Source organism: Mya arenaria, chromosome 8 (assembly GCF_026914265.1).
Source record: "Mya arenaria isolate MELC-2E11 chromosome 8, ASM2691426v1".
Taxonomy (NCBI): domain Eukaryota; kingdom Metazoa; phylum Mollusca; class Bivalvia; order Myida; family Myidae; genus Mya; species Mya arenaria.
In genome coordinates this window covers 40,517,594-40,534,579 of record NC_069129.1, presented here as the reverse complement: position 1 = coordinate 40,534,579, position 16,986 = coordinate 40,517,594, and the positions used below count along the sequence as shown (strand labels likewise).

The window sequence follows — 16,986 nt, the reverse complement described above, 5'->3', positions numbered from 1 at the left end:
ATGCTGTCAGACGGCCGTATTGTGAAAAGGTTTGTTGAAGTGTTTTAAGAAACTAAACCCTCAATCAAACTCTGGTAAAAGACCGAAGGCCAGGCTCCGTAAGCTGCGTAGACTGTGCAATGTTTCATTTTAAATGGTGAAGAGATAGTGATGTTATCTTTGTTTAAAGTATTCATTCGAAGCAAAATGTTGCCCTCCGACGTAGCATTTATGTCGCAATTTATCACATGGTAAACACACACTGCTGCAGCAATTGCAATTTGCCAGATTTTGGAATCTGCTAAAGAAAGTGAAAAAGGCATGACGTGGCGTCTAGAATGTTAGCAAGCAAAATAGAGATGGGGGTGATGGAAAACAATGATAACAATGAGATTATGTTGAACTTTAAACAATGTACAGAGTTGGGCAATTAAAGAGCACCTACCCGCCACTTGTTTGACAGGAGAGCTGTGATGCTGTTGTTGGTGAGGGTGTCGGTCGGCGTGATCGGCTTGCCGTTGGCCTGTAGAAACTCCGTCTGCTCATCGATCGTGTCAAAGGAGGGCAGCCTGCTGGCTGACCGAGCATTGTTCCTCTGTTCTGAGTCAGTGACTTTCGTTACCGTAAACTGTTGAAAAAAGCATAATATTTAACATAACTTGTTTATTTTTTAGAGAAAAACAAAGAAATATAGAGCAACACAACACATGTTAATTCAGCAAATTTTATTTCAATGATGTTTTTATTTCATGTATGATTCAACCAACATGTTCAATATCATTTTGTTTAATTATGCTGAAGACTCATTTCATCTCAAAGAGTTTTGAATTTCCAATGCAAAATATATCAACTTATTGTGAATATCTTACACTATACATTTAACTTTTTTTACTGTTCAACAAATATTGATTCAAGTTCAAGTTCCAGTTGCAAACATCTTTTATCTCATTGAAAGTCTATTTTGTTTATGTTCTTACAAGTGGAGAGGAATTATCTATTTATCAGTTATTGCAAAGCTATAATTTCTACAACTAAAAGATCATAACATCAAAAAATACAACACACATTCAGTGATAAAGGCTGTATTCTATAGTAATGAAATACCTGGAGAATGATCTTTGATTGAAAAAAATGAAAAAAACAACACAGACTGAATATTAAGTTATCTGTTATATGGAAGGATAAGAAATAGTTACGGTGCCCACAACCGGAGTGTATTCAATCACGAGGGTTGTGGGACATGTAAATGTTTTGTACCATTTTGTTGTAGGCAATGTTCAATTAATTATCTGCAGTTTTAGTGGAATTTAGCATCGTTATTTATGTGCACAGATAGTTAAAATATGGTACCCATTCCACACTGGAGACCTAATGGAGTAAATGCATTGCTAAAAACAAAGAAAACACTCTAAAAATCAGCCAATTTGCATATAAAGAATTGGTCAAAATCGGCCAATTTCCATCCATACAACATGCAAAGAAATGGTCAAAATCGGCCAATTTCCACCATACAATATAAGGAAATTGTCATTTTTTTGTTTAATTTTTAAAGATATATCATGATACACCATTGAAATATTGAAATATATTGTGATACTTTTTTTTTAAACAATACCCAACCCTGTTTGTGATATTTTTTCCAATTTTGAAGATGTTATGAGGAAAATATCCAAAATCATGAGCTGTGTGTCAATTGCACTGAGGTCGTTCACATTCATGGTCAAATGATTTTTCTTGCTCTCTAAAAGTGAATTAGTTTCAGATGGTTAATACAAACAAGATTACGTGTTTCGTGATAATATAGAATATGAAAAATAAATCCTAAATTCTTGCTTTTCTTAGTGCATAATACACAAAATTCAAATTCAAATCCTTGCTGTATATATATATAAAATCATACATTAAAAGCATTTTACAGTGCTGGGCACGTGCTAATTTAAGGGTTGTGACTTTAAACGGCTGTGTTTCTATCTACAAATACAGTCAATCTCCAAGTGATAAAGATATCATGCATGCCTTCAAAGGCACAAAAGTTTATTTTAAAAACAATATTTCAAAAAAGATAATACTAGAAGTGTATGAAGTTTTACAAAAATACAAAAAAATCATATTTTTAAAATCAGAAAATTCTTGACCCGTGGAGGCTTAGACAAGGAAAATCAATTTTAAGGTTTATTTCATACATATTTCATGTATTATTTCCATTCTAAAAATAGAACTGAGCATTTTGTATGGAATTTTACTTTTCAAAATGTGTTTCATTTTTGTTGCTTTTTTTTTTAACTTTTAGCCATAACTTATATATATATATATATTATCAAATGTTTAGTGCAAGATACTTTATTAGGTTCATACAAGCATTTGTGCTTGGGTGCCTTTAAAGTTAGAGGCGGTGAAAAACAACATATAATTTATTCAAGAAGGCATTACTGGTGGTGAAATAAACTTCTGTTTGTACTTGTTAAAATAACAATCAAAATGCATTTTAGTATTGCTTCTTCCAACTCTCTGCCAAAGATATATTTCCAATTAGTCTCAGATGGTTTACACCACCAACAAGATAACATTTAATGATGTAGAACATGCATCTGAAATCCTAATTAATTACTGGCGGAATCAAAAGAAGAATGCATTATTTATTTATATCCATAGGTGGCAGTATCGCAGTCAGGGATGATGAAAAAAGGTTTTATATATATAATTATATACATAATAATAAGGTATACAAGACAAGTTTTCATCTCTTGTCCAAATAACCTAAACTTTTTAAGTATTAAATAAAGCGCATTGAATCAGCACAAATTCATAATTATGCACTTTCATTAAAAAGATGGGACAATAAAATATATTCGCCCAAAAAAAGTTATTAAGCAAATTTCGAATAATTTCGAATAATCTAATTTTTTTATTTTTTTTTATCATGTTGATATTTTACTTGTAGTAGCAACTAAGTTTCAGATTCCCTGACCGATATTGACACCTATGTAAAACAGTAAGAAAACCCCCAGAGAATGGAATATTAACAGCATGCCTTTAAGATGTTGATAATGTTCACTCAGTTGGCTAAAAATCAACCAAAATAGGCTGTTCCAAAGACAAGAACTTGACTATAAAAGTATATAGACAGATGGGGAAATATAACATGTACATAAAGCTGCATATACATGTAAAAGTTGCAGTTAAGTGTTTTTGTAACTTGCAGTGTCGCTGAAACATAAATCGCTTTTCTTGTGCTCTAATCCTACATTTCATTCCAGAATTGTACAATTAATACACACATACCTGGTTGACATAGTGAACAAAAAGTGGAGCAAACTAAACTATTTTAAATTCCATTATAGACCAAAAAATCTTTCTCAAAATCCACATTATTTCATAAATATTTTTTTTTTTATTTAATTAAACAATTACATCATGTGAGGAACTTCTTCTAACTTCAAGGAGATTTTTACGGTTTTCTTCATCTTCGTCTATGTCATAATCACTCTCTGTATTTGAATAGTCATCTATCTCTTCAACAAGAAAATCTCTAGGTTCAATAACTAACTTGTCATCTTTATCCTCTTTGACAAGAATATCTTTAGATCTTTTAACAATGTTTTCATGTGTATCCACTTCAACAAGAATGTCTTTAGATCTGTTAACAATGTTATCATGTGTATTCAGTTCACCAAGATTTTCTTTAGGTTCATACACTATGTCATCATCTCTCTCCCATTTAATGAGAATATCTTTAACAATGTTATCTTTCACATTCACTATATCAAGAATATATTCACATTCATTCCCAGTGTCATCATCTCTGTCCCATTCAACAAGAATATCATTAGATTTGGTCCCAATGTCTCCAATTTCTTGTTCAGCCAGCTGAGGAGAAGTTTCAGTCCTACATAAAATGTCGATTTCATCCTGGATATTTATAAGGATGTCACTTAGTTTCATTCCATTCTTATTACACTGTGTTTTTAATTGAGTTTCTTCGCAATTAGTCCAAAGTGGATCATCTGAACATTCAAATTGAAGACTATAACGGTTTTCCATAGTAATCACTTCTTCTATTTTGAAATTAAACCTAAGCATACAGAGACATGGTTGTGAATATTTCAAAACCACCTATGAATGTACAATTTTTTTCCAGCATAATTGCTTATAATATTTAATTCCAAATATAATTCATTGAGTCATCGAGTAATGTTACATCATCCACAGCCCATGTTAATCCATTCCTGAGCTTTTAAGAGACAATGTTAATCCATTTGTTAGCCTTTAAGCGTCAATTTAAGCCATTGCAGTATCAAGTGCAAAGTAGAGGCCATTTTATCATATTCCTAATTCCTACCTGTACATAAAGGAAAAACATTTTGTATCACCAACTTATTATCCCAAACAGTAATACATCAGAACTTATCTTCCAAAAACATAAGGCATACATTGATTGCATTAGAGTTAAATCCCCCTATTTAATCTTGATGTAATTAGTTTGTTTGTAAACATCTTAAATTCAATATTTTTCATAAATGCACTATGGAAGAGCAAAGACAGTTCAGCATAAAAGAATCATTCAGGTTAAGTCACAGTTCAGCATAAAAGACCCAATTAAGGTAAAGACAGTTCAGCATGAAAGACCCAATCAAGTTAAGACAGTCCGGCATGAAAGAACCAATCAAGTTAAGACAGTCCAGCTTTAAAGACCCAATTAAGTTAAGACAGTTCAGCATGAAAGACCCAATCCAGTTAAGACAGTTCAGCATGAAAGACCCAATCAAGTTAAGACAGTCCAGCATGAAAGAACCAATCAGGTTAAGACATTCCAGCTTTAAAGACCCAATCAAGTTAAGACAGTTCAGCATGAAAGACCCAATCAAGTTGAGAGAGTTCAGCATGAAAGACCCAATCCAGTTAAGACAGTTCAGCATAAAAGACCCAATCCAGTTAAGACAGTTCAGCATGAAAGACCCAATCCAGTTAAGACAGTTCAGCATGAAAGACCCAATCAAGTTAAGACAGTCCAGCATGAAAGAACCAATCAGGTTAAGACATTCCAGCTTTAAAGACCCAATCAAGTTAAGACAGTTCAGCATGAAAGACCCAATCCAGTTAAGAGAGTTCAGCATGAAAGACCCAATCCAGTTAAGACAGTTCAGCATAAAAGACCCAATCCAGTTAAGACAGTTCAGCATAAAAGACCCAATCAAGTTAAGACAGTTCAGCATGAAAGACCCAATCAAGTTAAGACAGTTCAGCATGAAAGCATCAATCAAGTTAAGACAGTTCAGCATGAAAGCATCAACCAAGTTAAGAGAGTTCAGTATGAAAGAACCAATCGATTTAAGACAGTTGAGCATGAAAGACCCAATCAAGTTAAGACAGTTCATCATGAAAGAACCAATCAGGTTAAGACAGTTCAGCATGAAAGACCCAATCAAGTTAAGACAGTACAGCATGAAAGACCCAATCAAATTAAGACAGTTCAGCATGAAAGAACCATTCAAGTTAAGACAGTTCAGCATAAAAGAACCAATCAAGTTAAGATAGTTCAGCATGAAAGCATCAATCAAGTAAAGCCAGTTCAGCTTGAAATTGTCAATCAAGTTAAGACAGTTCAGCATGAAAGCATCAATCAAGTTAAGACAGTTCAGCATGAAAGCATCAATCAAGTTAAAACAGTTCAGCATGAAAGCATCAATCAAGTTAAGCCAGTTCAGCATGAAAGCATCAATCAAGTGAAGCCAGTTCAGCATAAAAGAACCAATCAAGTTAAGATAGTTCAGCATGAAAGAACAAATCAAGTCAAGCCAGTTCAGCATGAAAGCATCAATTAAGTTAAGCCAGTTCAGCATGAAAGCATCAATCAAGTAAAGCCAGTTCAGCATGAAAGCATTAATCAAGTAAAGCCAGTTCAGCACGAAAGCATCAATCAAGTAAAGCCAGTTCAGCATGAAAGCATCAATCAAGTAAAACCAGTTCAGCATGAAAGTAGCATTCAAGGTAAACAGTTTAGCATGAAAATATCAATCAAGGACAGACATTTTATCATGAAAGCATCAATCAAGTTAAGACAGCTCAGCATGAGCATACGTATAATCATGTTAAAAAGTTCAGCATGAAAGCACCTGATTCAAGTCAAATTGAGTTTAGCATGAAAGCACCATTCAGGTTAAGATAGTTCAACAAGAAAATACCAATCAAGTTAAGACAGTTCAGTATGAAAGCATAAATTAAGTTAAGGAAGTTTAGCATGAAAATACCAATCAAGTGTAGACTGTGAGTTCAGCATGAAAGTATCTGCAACCAAGTTAAGACACTTCAGCATTAATGTACCAGTCAATTTAAGACACTTCAGCATGAATGTACCAATCAAGTTAGACATTTCAGCATGAATGTACCAATCATGTTAAAATTAACTCAACCATGTTCTTTAAGGAAACATTTTGAATTTGAAGGTTCTGCCAATCTATTAACAGAATGATTACTGTGTGTGAGTATAATATGAAAGGATTTTATTTACTTTACATCAATTTCATAAACAAAAGAATAATTATTGATAGGCAGTGTTAAGTATTGACATACCAAGATTTACTTGATTGTTGATCTTGTGGTTAATTTGCTATTGGCCTTAAAAAAAGACAAAATATTGAACTAAGTGTTCCAACTGAAACTCATTTCAAACTTATTTGTGTGGTCTATTTACCTCAAGTCTATTAACAAGGTTCCATTTCTTTGCCATAATTCACATTAGAACTGCCAATAAATTGCTTGATTGAGCCTCTAAGTCTCTCCCAAAATTCAATGTAACAATTTGCATACATCACGCTTCTGGAAAATTTGAAATACACATGATCCCAAAATATGGCAACTAGAGCTGTCACAGTAGAGAGGAATACCCCCAGAAAAATGAGCTGTCACAGTAGTAACAAATACCCCTGGAAACTGGAGTTGTCACCATGTTAAAACCTGGCTAAAAATAAGCATTTATTTTCGGATAAACTTGTATCCTCTTAGCAGCACAGAATAAGTAAATATGACTTAGTTTTAATGGCTATGAGTTGTGACCTTGACCTTTGACTCTATGGCCTCAAAGTCCAAAGGGGTTTTCAACTGGTCAACCCCAACCTAAATGTCAAATATGAGGGCCATTGGTGCAAACATTGTCGAGTTATCACTCAAACAACCTTTTCGCATTCAAAGTCACTGTGACCTCGACTTTTGACCCGATGACCCCTTAAATCAATGGTCAGGCCCAACCTTTGTGTCAAGTTTGATGAACGTAGGTCCAGGAATTGTCCAGTCTGTGTTCAAGGTCACTGTGACCTTTGACCCGATGACCACTTAAATCAATAGTGTCATCTACTGGTCAGGGCCAACCTCTAAGTCAAGTTTGAGGGCCATGGGTGCAGGCATTGTCGAGTTATCACTCATTAAACCTTCTTGCATTCAAAGTCACTGTGACCTTCACCTTTGACCTGATGACCCCTTAAATCAATTGGGGTCATCTACTGGTCAGGCCCAACCTTAATGTCATGTTTGATGACCATAGGTCTAGGAATTGTGAGTTTGTGTTCAAGGTCTTTTGTGACCTTATGCTTTGACCCAATGATCCAATGGGCATATGTGCAGGCATTGTCGAGTTATCAGTCTGAGAACCTCTCAGCATTTGAGGTCACTGTGACCTGATGACCCCTAAAATCAATAGGGGTCATCTACTGATCAGGTCCAGCCTCAATGTCAAGTTTGATAACCACAGGTCCAGGCATTGTTGAGATATCACTTGGACAAGCTTTGACAACCTTTTCCCCATTAAAGGTCATTGTGACCTTGACCTTTGACCACATGACCTCTTAAAACAATATGGAGTCATCTAATGGTCAGGCCAAACCTTCATGTCATGTTTGATGACAATAGGTCCAGGAATGGTCGAGTTATATAAATAACTTCAACAAGTTTTGGTCTAAGGCAAACGGACCGATCGGCCTATCTCAACTGACTGACCTACCTACCGACTTACCTATCAACATGTGCATAGCAATATATCCCCTCTTGTTCGAAGGGGGCATAAAAAATATGCCTGCTTTAAAAAAAAGTGGAGCACACCAATTTTTACCAATGTTTTCTGGTTATAAACAAACAATATAAAAATATAAGCAATGAAAGATATACCTGCTTTAAAAATTTATATATCAGAATGCAGGGATGAAACAAGGTGTTTTTTTGCAGAAAGCGAAGCATTTAAAGATCATAATATCTGTCTGTTGTATGAATTTATGTAGAAACTGCAAGTCAATAAGAAAGCTAGTGATTTGTTCTTTACTAACAAAATGTCTGTTTATATTTCAAGTCTGCTGAAGCATTAAAAATTCATAGGAAAATATTGCATTAAAGACATCCAAAACTATTTACCATCACATCAACAAGCCTTAGATTTTGATTATTTAGTAGTGTCTAACTTGTAAGCCATGTTGTAAACATCATAATCAAAACCAGAAAAACTATTCAGATATATATTGTGTTATATCAATAAAATTATGAATGTTAGCATGATATTCAAGCCAATTATGGCTTCCCTTTTATTTACTTTTATTTTAAGCAAATATTTGCATTCATCAGTCTTTTGGACATTCAAATTGTTTAGCTCACAATTAGCTTCTGATGTCATTGTTTATATCAATCTGATCGGACATATGTGATGTCTTTTAATCAAGTATATACTTCACTACAATTATCAGCTATTCGTTTATGTGAGTGTATGTTCTGAGAATACAGTAAGCATGGTATCCTTGCACTTATTAGTGCCCTTTCTGGAATTTGCACTCTTTCCCTTCTGGGTTCATACAGTACCAAATTACTAGTATAAGTAATCAACGACAAAAAAGTCATGTTCATGCTGTAAAGAATTGTTAATACATATGGGAGATTGGATCTGAGTAACACAGACTATATTTGAATAAATAAACATATGCCCAAATTAGACTAAAAATGCAAGTTTAATAGAAATCAATGAGGAATGTCTGCGATATAAGAATAATAAATATCAGGGAAAAAGTCACTTACTCTGAAGTTTCCAACATTACTTTCCTCATCATTAATATCACCATTTCCAATAAAACTATGTTCTATTTCTTCATCAGCATCATTTATATCACTATTCTCAATAAAGCTATGTTCTTCTTCATCAACATTTTCACCATTCTCAATAAAACTATGTTTTTCTTCTATACTCTCAGCCATATTAGAAATGATGTCAGAGATTTCTGTCTGTTACAGATAAATTCAGATGTAAATATACTCTATGACAATAGCTATCAATTTAACTTTTGAGAAGCATCACATACTATTATGCCACTTACGAACAATCTAGAAGTTTAAAACTGAATGATAACTAACCCTAGCCAAGCGACAGTTTTCCTAAAGCGGATCAGTACATAAGAATATTAGGTGTCAAGGTAAAACTTGTTAAACCCATTTTACACTATTTGATGAAATAAGCAAGATTTTATCAACATCTACTTGAATTTAAATGAAGGATACAGTTTTCAGCATCTTATGGATTTGAATTTACTTGATACCGTAAATGGACAAAACAAAATATCATAATGACTGGTTACAACAAAGTGATATAGTTGGTAACAAAGTCAATCCCTTTAAACGCTGACAACATTTTAACGACCAAAACCGAATATCTGGCACGTAATGGGTAACACCACATTTAGTTATTTGCCTTGCATGTAACAAGTAAACAACTTTAATAATAACTATCTGAAGGTTATACATTTTATTCAATTTAAGTTTATTTGACGGTTGAAAGGCAATGATCGTCATGTGTGGTTTGCATTTTTTGAACACTCTCAACTTGTTGAAAACTTTCAAAACAAGTTCAACAGGTACAAACTGAGTCATATTACATTATTTGGCTGCAGTGTTAAGAAAAATTGCCCATCCACGGTCAATAAATTGGAAAAAAGTTAATTTTTAAGGCCACCAAATGTGAAATCATTTTACAAAATATTATTAATCATTTAAACAGTACTTAAACAACCATTACATAGTGGTAGAATACTAATTATATTGACAAAATGTCATTTAATATTTGCCCTCTTCGATTTTCGTCTTATAATGCCCGCGCTCACATTCAATATTATTGTCAATCAGAGACAATTAGGTATTGTCAATTTTACAAATAGTGGAAGGCCGCTTTATTTCAAATAAATACCATTTTTACAATTACGAGATAATTGTTGTCAGTTATTCAAATGTTTTAAGGATTGTATAGTTTGCCTTTTCTTTCATGCTTTTTGATGAAATATGGAGTTTTATCAGTGAAATAACAAATGATATTTACACTGCAAAATAAGGAGTGAAAATATCCACTTTAAGACCCACTTTAAAAATCCATTGTAGTTACTTCCCCTTGATCAAAACAAAACTTTTTACTTTGAACCAGAAAATATTTAAATTTTAAAAAAAGGTTACATAAGACACAGTTTGACGTGAAAATGTTTTTTCTATGACCCTAGCTTGTTAAATAAAATACAATATTACACTGAAATAAACAAATATCCTCTATCTATCAGCTCCAATGGACTTGTATTTTATTAATTTGAATTGTACAATGTACAGCAGTATAAAACTAGATGCTGTATATCTGCACTTTCAGATCTTTTTTCCAGAGGCCTGATGCTCCTCAATAATCATTTCTGCACACTGCTGTGGTCCTGCACTCAGGTAAAATGATTTCCGGGCTTGGTAAAATTCTGAATTTTATATAGCAAGACCTGTTCAAAATCTGATGCCAAGCAATAGTAAATGAATTCGGGCTTGAATTTGAGCAAGCCCGAAAGAAAATTTACCAGCGCAAGGCTTGCGAGCTTGTGTTTATTTCACCCACTGTATGCAGGTTGAAACTGTCTTTATTACGTCACATAACTGATGTCACAACATTACGTTTCTTACATGATTTTCCAATTAAAGGCCACTTAATTGACATTTTTTCTTAAATTTTAATGCTAAAGAAACAGACAGAATATTGAATTTGGATGTAACATCACAGCTAAATATTTCACCTGTGATCTCAGAAAATTATTTACTCAACACTGCACTATTCATGAAAATATTGCTCTCCGATAACCCTCGGTAAATAATTTTCAATCTTTACAACGTAATTCAGCAAAATATATTCTTTCAAAATAACAGATCAAAAACCTTTTTATGTCAAAAGATTAGTAAAAAATCTTAAAATTTCAAATAGATATAACTTGTATATTTACCTTTTAAATCAATAAAATCTGACAGATCGTTTTTCGTAATGCACAGACAGAGAAAGATAACCGAACTCGTACAACTTTGTGACAATTAACCCAAACATCAAACATAGAATTAAATCAACCAGTGTGCGAAATTAACAGACTTGGAGATTTCAGTAGCCCCAGCCAGATTACCACAGCCTTTGCTACAGTTAAATAAAACTCATCTTGCTGAGTACTTAATATGATTAAAAGACAAGAAATGGTATAAATACTGTACAGTATCTTAATCTATTAAATTATAGAGGTCAGTATGGTGGTGGAGGGGGTGGGGTTTTGAGGTGAGTGGGAGTATGGGAGGTGGGGGCACTGTTGTGACTTTATAACATAATTATTTTTTTTCACTTTTTTTAGTCAATACATAATCAAAGTTTTTAAAAAAAAAATAATCCAAAAATGACAGTCAGAACTATGATTTCTGTCAAAAATAATTATTTCAAGCAGTCTAGTACCACTTGTCAAGGGAGATCACTGCATCAGAAACATCTGTACAGATGACAAATAAGCCTGAAATTTGTAAATGGTGTTGATGTAAACATCCAATTCCCTCAATTTTTTAAATTAACAAGCCTGATGATTTCATCGCCCATCAAATTATAACCTTTTTTTTGTAACCCAGGGCATTTTTTCGTCCCCTCGGGTGATCAGGCTACCATTAATTTTGCACACTGATCAACCAGCCCGTTTTTAAAAAAAAAAATTGATTCTGAGCATGCCCAGAAAGATTTTCAAAAAATAATCATTTTTCATATTTACCATCATAAATTGATTTATTTTTTGGCTAAAAGCATTAATGAGTTAACTGGCATAAAACATCAATTTTTGAATGTAAGTTATAATGAAAAACTGCCATACGTTTTTTTACTTGCAGTCTTTTATCACTGTTTTCCAGACATTTACACAAAGATTTGCTCATTCCAAGACAAAAAAGTTGTCAAAACAGTCAATCTGTGAGACTCAGTGCAGATTTAATATCAATCACTGACTGAAAACCAATTGCCCGACATTCACCAAGGCAAAGAACTCAAACCAAGGACGAGGTGCAGAGCATGTGCACTTCCCATTCTACTAATTGGACAACCAGATTGTACCACCTGTTATTTATATATTCAAGTAAGAATTAAGTTGCTGATATGTCTAGTTTTTTACTCGCTTATAAAGTAACAAGTAAGATGCCAACCATCTTTAAAATTCCTCCGCAATAATGATATATAACTATTTGAGACAATTTATTGTGGTTTTAGGTTAAGTCTACACAAATTCAACTCACTTCTGTTTTTGTTTTTTTCATCTCTTCTTTGACGGAGAAAATATGTTTAACAATCACAGCTAGAGGACCTTGAGTCAGTCAATCAACCAGTTCTGAAGAAGTCCACCACGGTTTGGTCAATTGACATAACGCTTAAATCTGATCATGACAACCCTCAATTATTATTACCCACTTTGTTTAGCAAAAGACTATATCACGCCTCCAACATAAATGACGCAACGCCATTGGTCCAGGACTGGTCACCAACCGGACCCAATGGTGTTGTGTCCTCATTCATGTTCGAGGTGAGATATTTTAAGTTACGGGATTTAGTAGGTGACCTCATATAGGATATATAATGGGCACTGGAAACCATATTCAGGTTCGCTCTCACTGGTATGGCCTCCTTTGCCCCGTATATCTCATATCCGGTCACCTACTAACACTGTAACTTAAAATATCACGCCTCAAACATGAATGACGACGCCACGCCATTGGTCAAGTACTGGTCACGCAGTGATCCCATATTTTTCCATAAAGGGTCACTAATCATTATATCGTACAAAATGGCGTCTATTTTCCAATTCCGATGAAAAAATGAAACATTTCCCATAAATTGACCAATGTAAACAGGTTGTTGACGTGATATATAGGTAAATGAGTTTGTTGGATGACTCGACATGGACATATGGGGTGCAGGAAACCATTATTCCTTATAGATATGGTTTCCTTTACCCCGTATATCCCATATCTGGTCATCTACTAACTCCGTAACTTGTAATATTGAATCAAAGTCCACCTGCATTTGTTTGTAAAAGGTAATGTTACTAGTTAATATCTCCATTGGTTTAGAAGTTATAAATATGAATAACAGGGTGGTTCGCATCACTTCAATCAACTATATTATAATAAGCTACCCTAATTTGAATATTATCACCAATATCAATAAAAAGATGCAAATTACAAATATTTGAACAAAATCTAATTTGGTTTCACATATGGATTTTAATAAACCAAACTAACTCTTGAGTAATCAAAGAAGTAATACGTTTAAGTTTATTTAATTTGTAACCTATGAGCTATAACCAAATTATAGTTTATTGTTAAAACTCCGTAACTAGATTATTATGTATGATGTCAAAACCAAATTTATGAACCGTCGCAGTCGCATATGCCAATTACCAAAATAGAGTGCATGAAATGCAAGCTTTGATTGGCCTGTTTGAGGCAGTTAACAATAACTGATTGTTTACAATGAATATTGATTTAACGTAACCTTTCATAATATAAACTTAAGTAGAGGCTTAGAAAAAATGACATCAAAAAGTGTTATCATAAAACTGACATACTAAATTAGCTTTTTCTTAAGTTTTAAGTGCGGTTTAATATGGTTAAAAACTTGTGTATGGTAATCTGATTTTAGCATCATGTCAGCTGACTGAAAACTTGCCAACATCCGAGAAATGAAAAAAAACAACTTTAATTCCAACACTTCGGAACAGAAAGCCAATTTAAACGGAAAAAAAGACCCCAGCTTCAGTAAAATCCTTTACAACTATCTATTTCATAAATGAAACATTTCTTGAAGGTATTAATTGCAATGAAGAGAAATCGACCTTATCTTTTAATAGAAATAACTCAGATTCTAGGATGAATAATTATCAACATGTCAAACTTTGGGTGAAAAATTGCTCAACAGTAGACCCTAAAATGCATAATGATAACAATCTAAAGAATTTGCACTCAAATGGCGGTAAAATAGGTCTTTTAAGTAATTGACCCATTTTAATTTAACTGAAATGCATTTGTTTCCAAGTAGAAATATGCAAAATCATTCCAACATGGTTTGATAATCTTCAGAATTTATGCCAACGTCTGCACATCTTAGTTGATGTAGGGCCTTGTGGAGAATACTTGTGAATCAGGTTAATAAAAATACATATATGTGTGTGTTTAAATATTTACCATAAAAACCTTTATCTTGAAGATCACGTAAACGCCATTCCCCCGCCATTCCCTAATGACGGCAATAATATTCTTACATAAAGCCCAATAAAAATAAAAATAAATAAAGCCTACCTTACCCTACCTGTTTCCTGACAAAACCATTTTTTGATGTCCTAGACTTTTTATCTCTCAATAATTCTTTATTTCAAACATTTTATATGGACCACAGTGGTCTAAATAAACACAAGCCCGCAAGCCCTGCAGTGGTAAAATGTCTTTCTGGCTTGCTCAAATTCTGAAATTTAAATAGCAGGGCTTGATGCCAAGCAATTGTATAAGAATTCGGGCTTGTTAATCCAAAAGTTTAATTTAGATGACTGGGACCAAGCAAGAGATCAAATTACTGTTTTTTCAAAGTAAATTGTAACAAGTGTTATTTAGCACCATAAGAAGACGTGTAAATGCTCATTCTTTTATTTTGTCAGTCGGCAAAGGGGCATAACTTAACCCTTAACTTTAACCTGCTCATCCCAAATATAGTCATTTTTCAATATCCATCTCCTTCTGCTGAACACAACCACTTTCGTTTTACGGTGAGCCTGATACTGACTTTGTTTACATCGGAAATAAGTTAAACCAATTTAAGGGACAGTTTATAGGTCAAATCTCTGTAAATAGCAGTTAATTGTTGTGGCCTGAATAATGCATATGTAAAACTTGAATAATGCATATGTAAAACTGTTATTAAAATATTTTACAACATTGTTTTAGTTATTTGTACAGGAAGCAGGGGCATTATTTTTATTCAAATATTTATTTTAGGAAGCGTGATGATGTGCCGCCTGCAAGTACAGCCCACAATATATCTAATAAAGGTTACCATAACCTTTGACCTATTGACCCAAAAATCAATTTGGGGTCATATACTGACTATTAACAATGTATAAACAAAGATCACTCTACACCAAGTTGTTCAAAAGTTGGATCAAAAACGACAGTGTAACAACATGTAGGACAATGCAGACAGCATAACGCCGAACGAAGAAACCCCTTAGACAATAAACAGACAAGATTAAAATATGAGTTCCTGATAAATATCAAACAATAAGTTTTTTCGTCCCTTTTTGGGGCCAAAATCTGGCCCCTAAATTCCCCTCCTGAAAAAGTATATATATATATTTGTTTAACCGCTTAATGTGAGGAACATTGACCCCTTAACAGCAAACGTTATAATACAGTGCCATTCATGAATATGTTGATTAAGGTTTGTTGAATAAAAGGTTTGTAAACAAGTTCAAAATTATATGAATCAAGGAAGTATTTTTCCCTGTTTTGCCAAAACGACACTATTTTTCCCCTATCAAAGTGCCCGCAACAATTCCCTTAAAACTGGAGAAAAAAAACCCACTAAAATCACACCATTTCATTTGGTTACATAATGTCCAAGACAAGCGAAAAAAAAATGACCAGAAACACCATTACACCATTATCCACATGTCATGGTCACTTCACACATTCACATAATCCAACCCAACAAGAATTCTCCAAACATTTGCCTGCACCAGAATTCTTTCCTGTTAGAATGATTCAAAAAGCACACATCCAAAAAAGTACTGTATGTTTTTTTCCAGACCTCTGTCCCAAATGCCAAATGGTTCACATAATGTCTTCCAAAATGAGAAGAATATAGTTAAGGAAAAAAAACAGACGTTTCCAAGTAAAAAACAACAACTAATCCATTAACCCCGCTTAGTATCATAAATCCGAGAGTCAGTGAGAAAATATAACTCTCATACACAACTTCATGACAGTAAAAAGTCCCAATAGGGAATGAACGAAAGAATGATTATGCGATTAATCGACAGTTGTGATAAATATTAATGATTTGCTACATTATCAAGAAAGGCACAACAGACATAGGGCAAATTCATAGGTGTAATCAAAAGCTTTATATATATATATATATATGCTGTGTCATTATGCTTAATTCGATTTATTTTAAAGCGGACTGAAATTAAAATACAAGGGCACCGTTCAGCGAACGTCAATGCTTGCCTGTTGTTGTTTTTTCCCATGCAACAATAAAAGCGCATAGCTCAACAATTATTCAAGCTAGAGTTATGGGGCCTTGCCAAATATGTTTGCAGCGAATATCTTCAATGAATTTTTAGATATACAGGTATGTCATGGTAAGAGCAGGGACCTCAATGTCAAACCAACTGTGCATCCTTGAGACCCCCAAAAAACTCAGTATTAATTATCTATTGGAACTAATTAATCACAAATTACCAGAGGCTACCAATTTGTAAACTTTGTGGTTCCAATGACAACAAGCTAAAACTTTGGAAGGAAAAAAACATTTCCGTAATATATGGTAAGTTGTTCCAAACCTCTTTGAGCAAGACACGTAAGCCACTTTAATGAATTATTCATTTGATGATTGATCTCCTATCAGATGAAAAGGAAATATCCAGCATTCAACTTCCAAAACCTTCATCAAAGGAACAGTAGTAC

At 33.6% G+C, this 16,986-nt stretch overlaps 1 protein-coding gene across 5 annotated transcripts in view; it reads right to left on the bottom strand.

The window, feature by feature from the left end:
• LOC128242987 (H(+)/Cl(-) exchange transporter 7-like) overlaps positions 1-16,986 on the bottom strand; it is a 96,687-nt gene that overhangs the window by 50,025 nt on the left and 29,676 nt on the right. For 2 of the 5 annotated variants that reach the window (XM_052960450.1, XM_052960451.1), the window contains exon 2: positions 425-607. In XM_052960450.1, coding sequence (XP_052816410.1) covers positions 425-607 — 183 coding nt within the window. Of the gene's footprint in view, positions 1-424; positions 608-3,390; positions 3,960-9,027; positions 9,522-16,986 lie in introns of those variants that run through there. The other 3 variants (XM_052960449.1, XM_052960447.1, XM_052960448.1) reach the window with 3 other exon arrangements.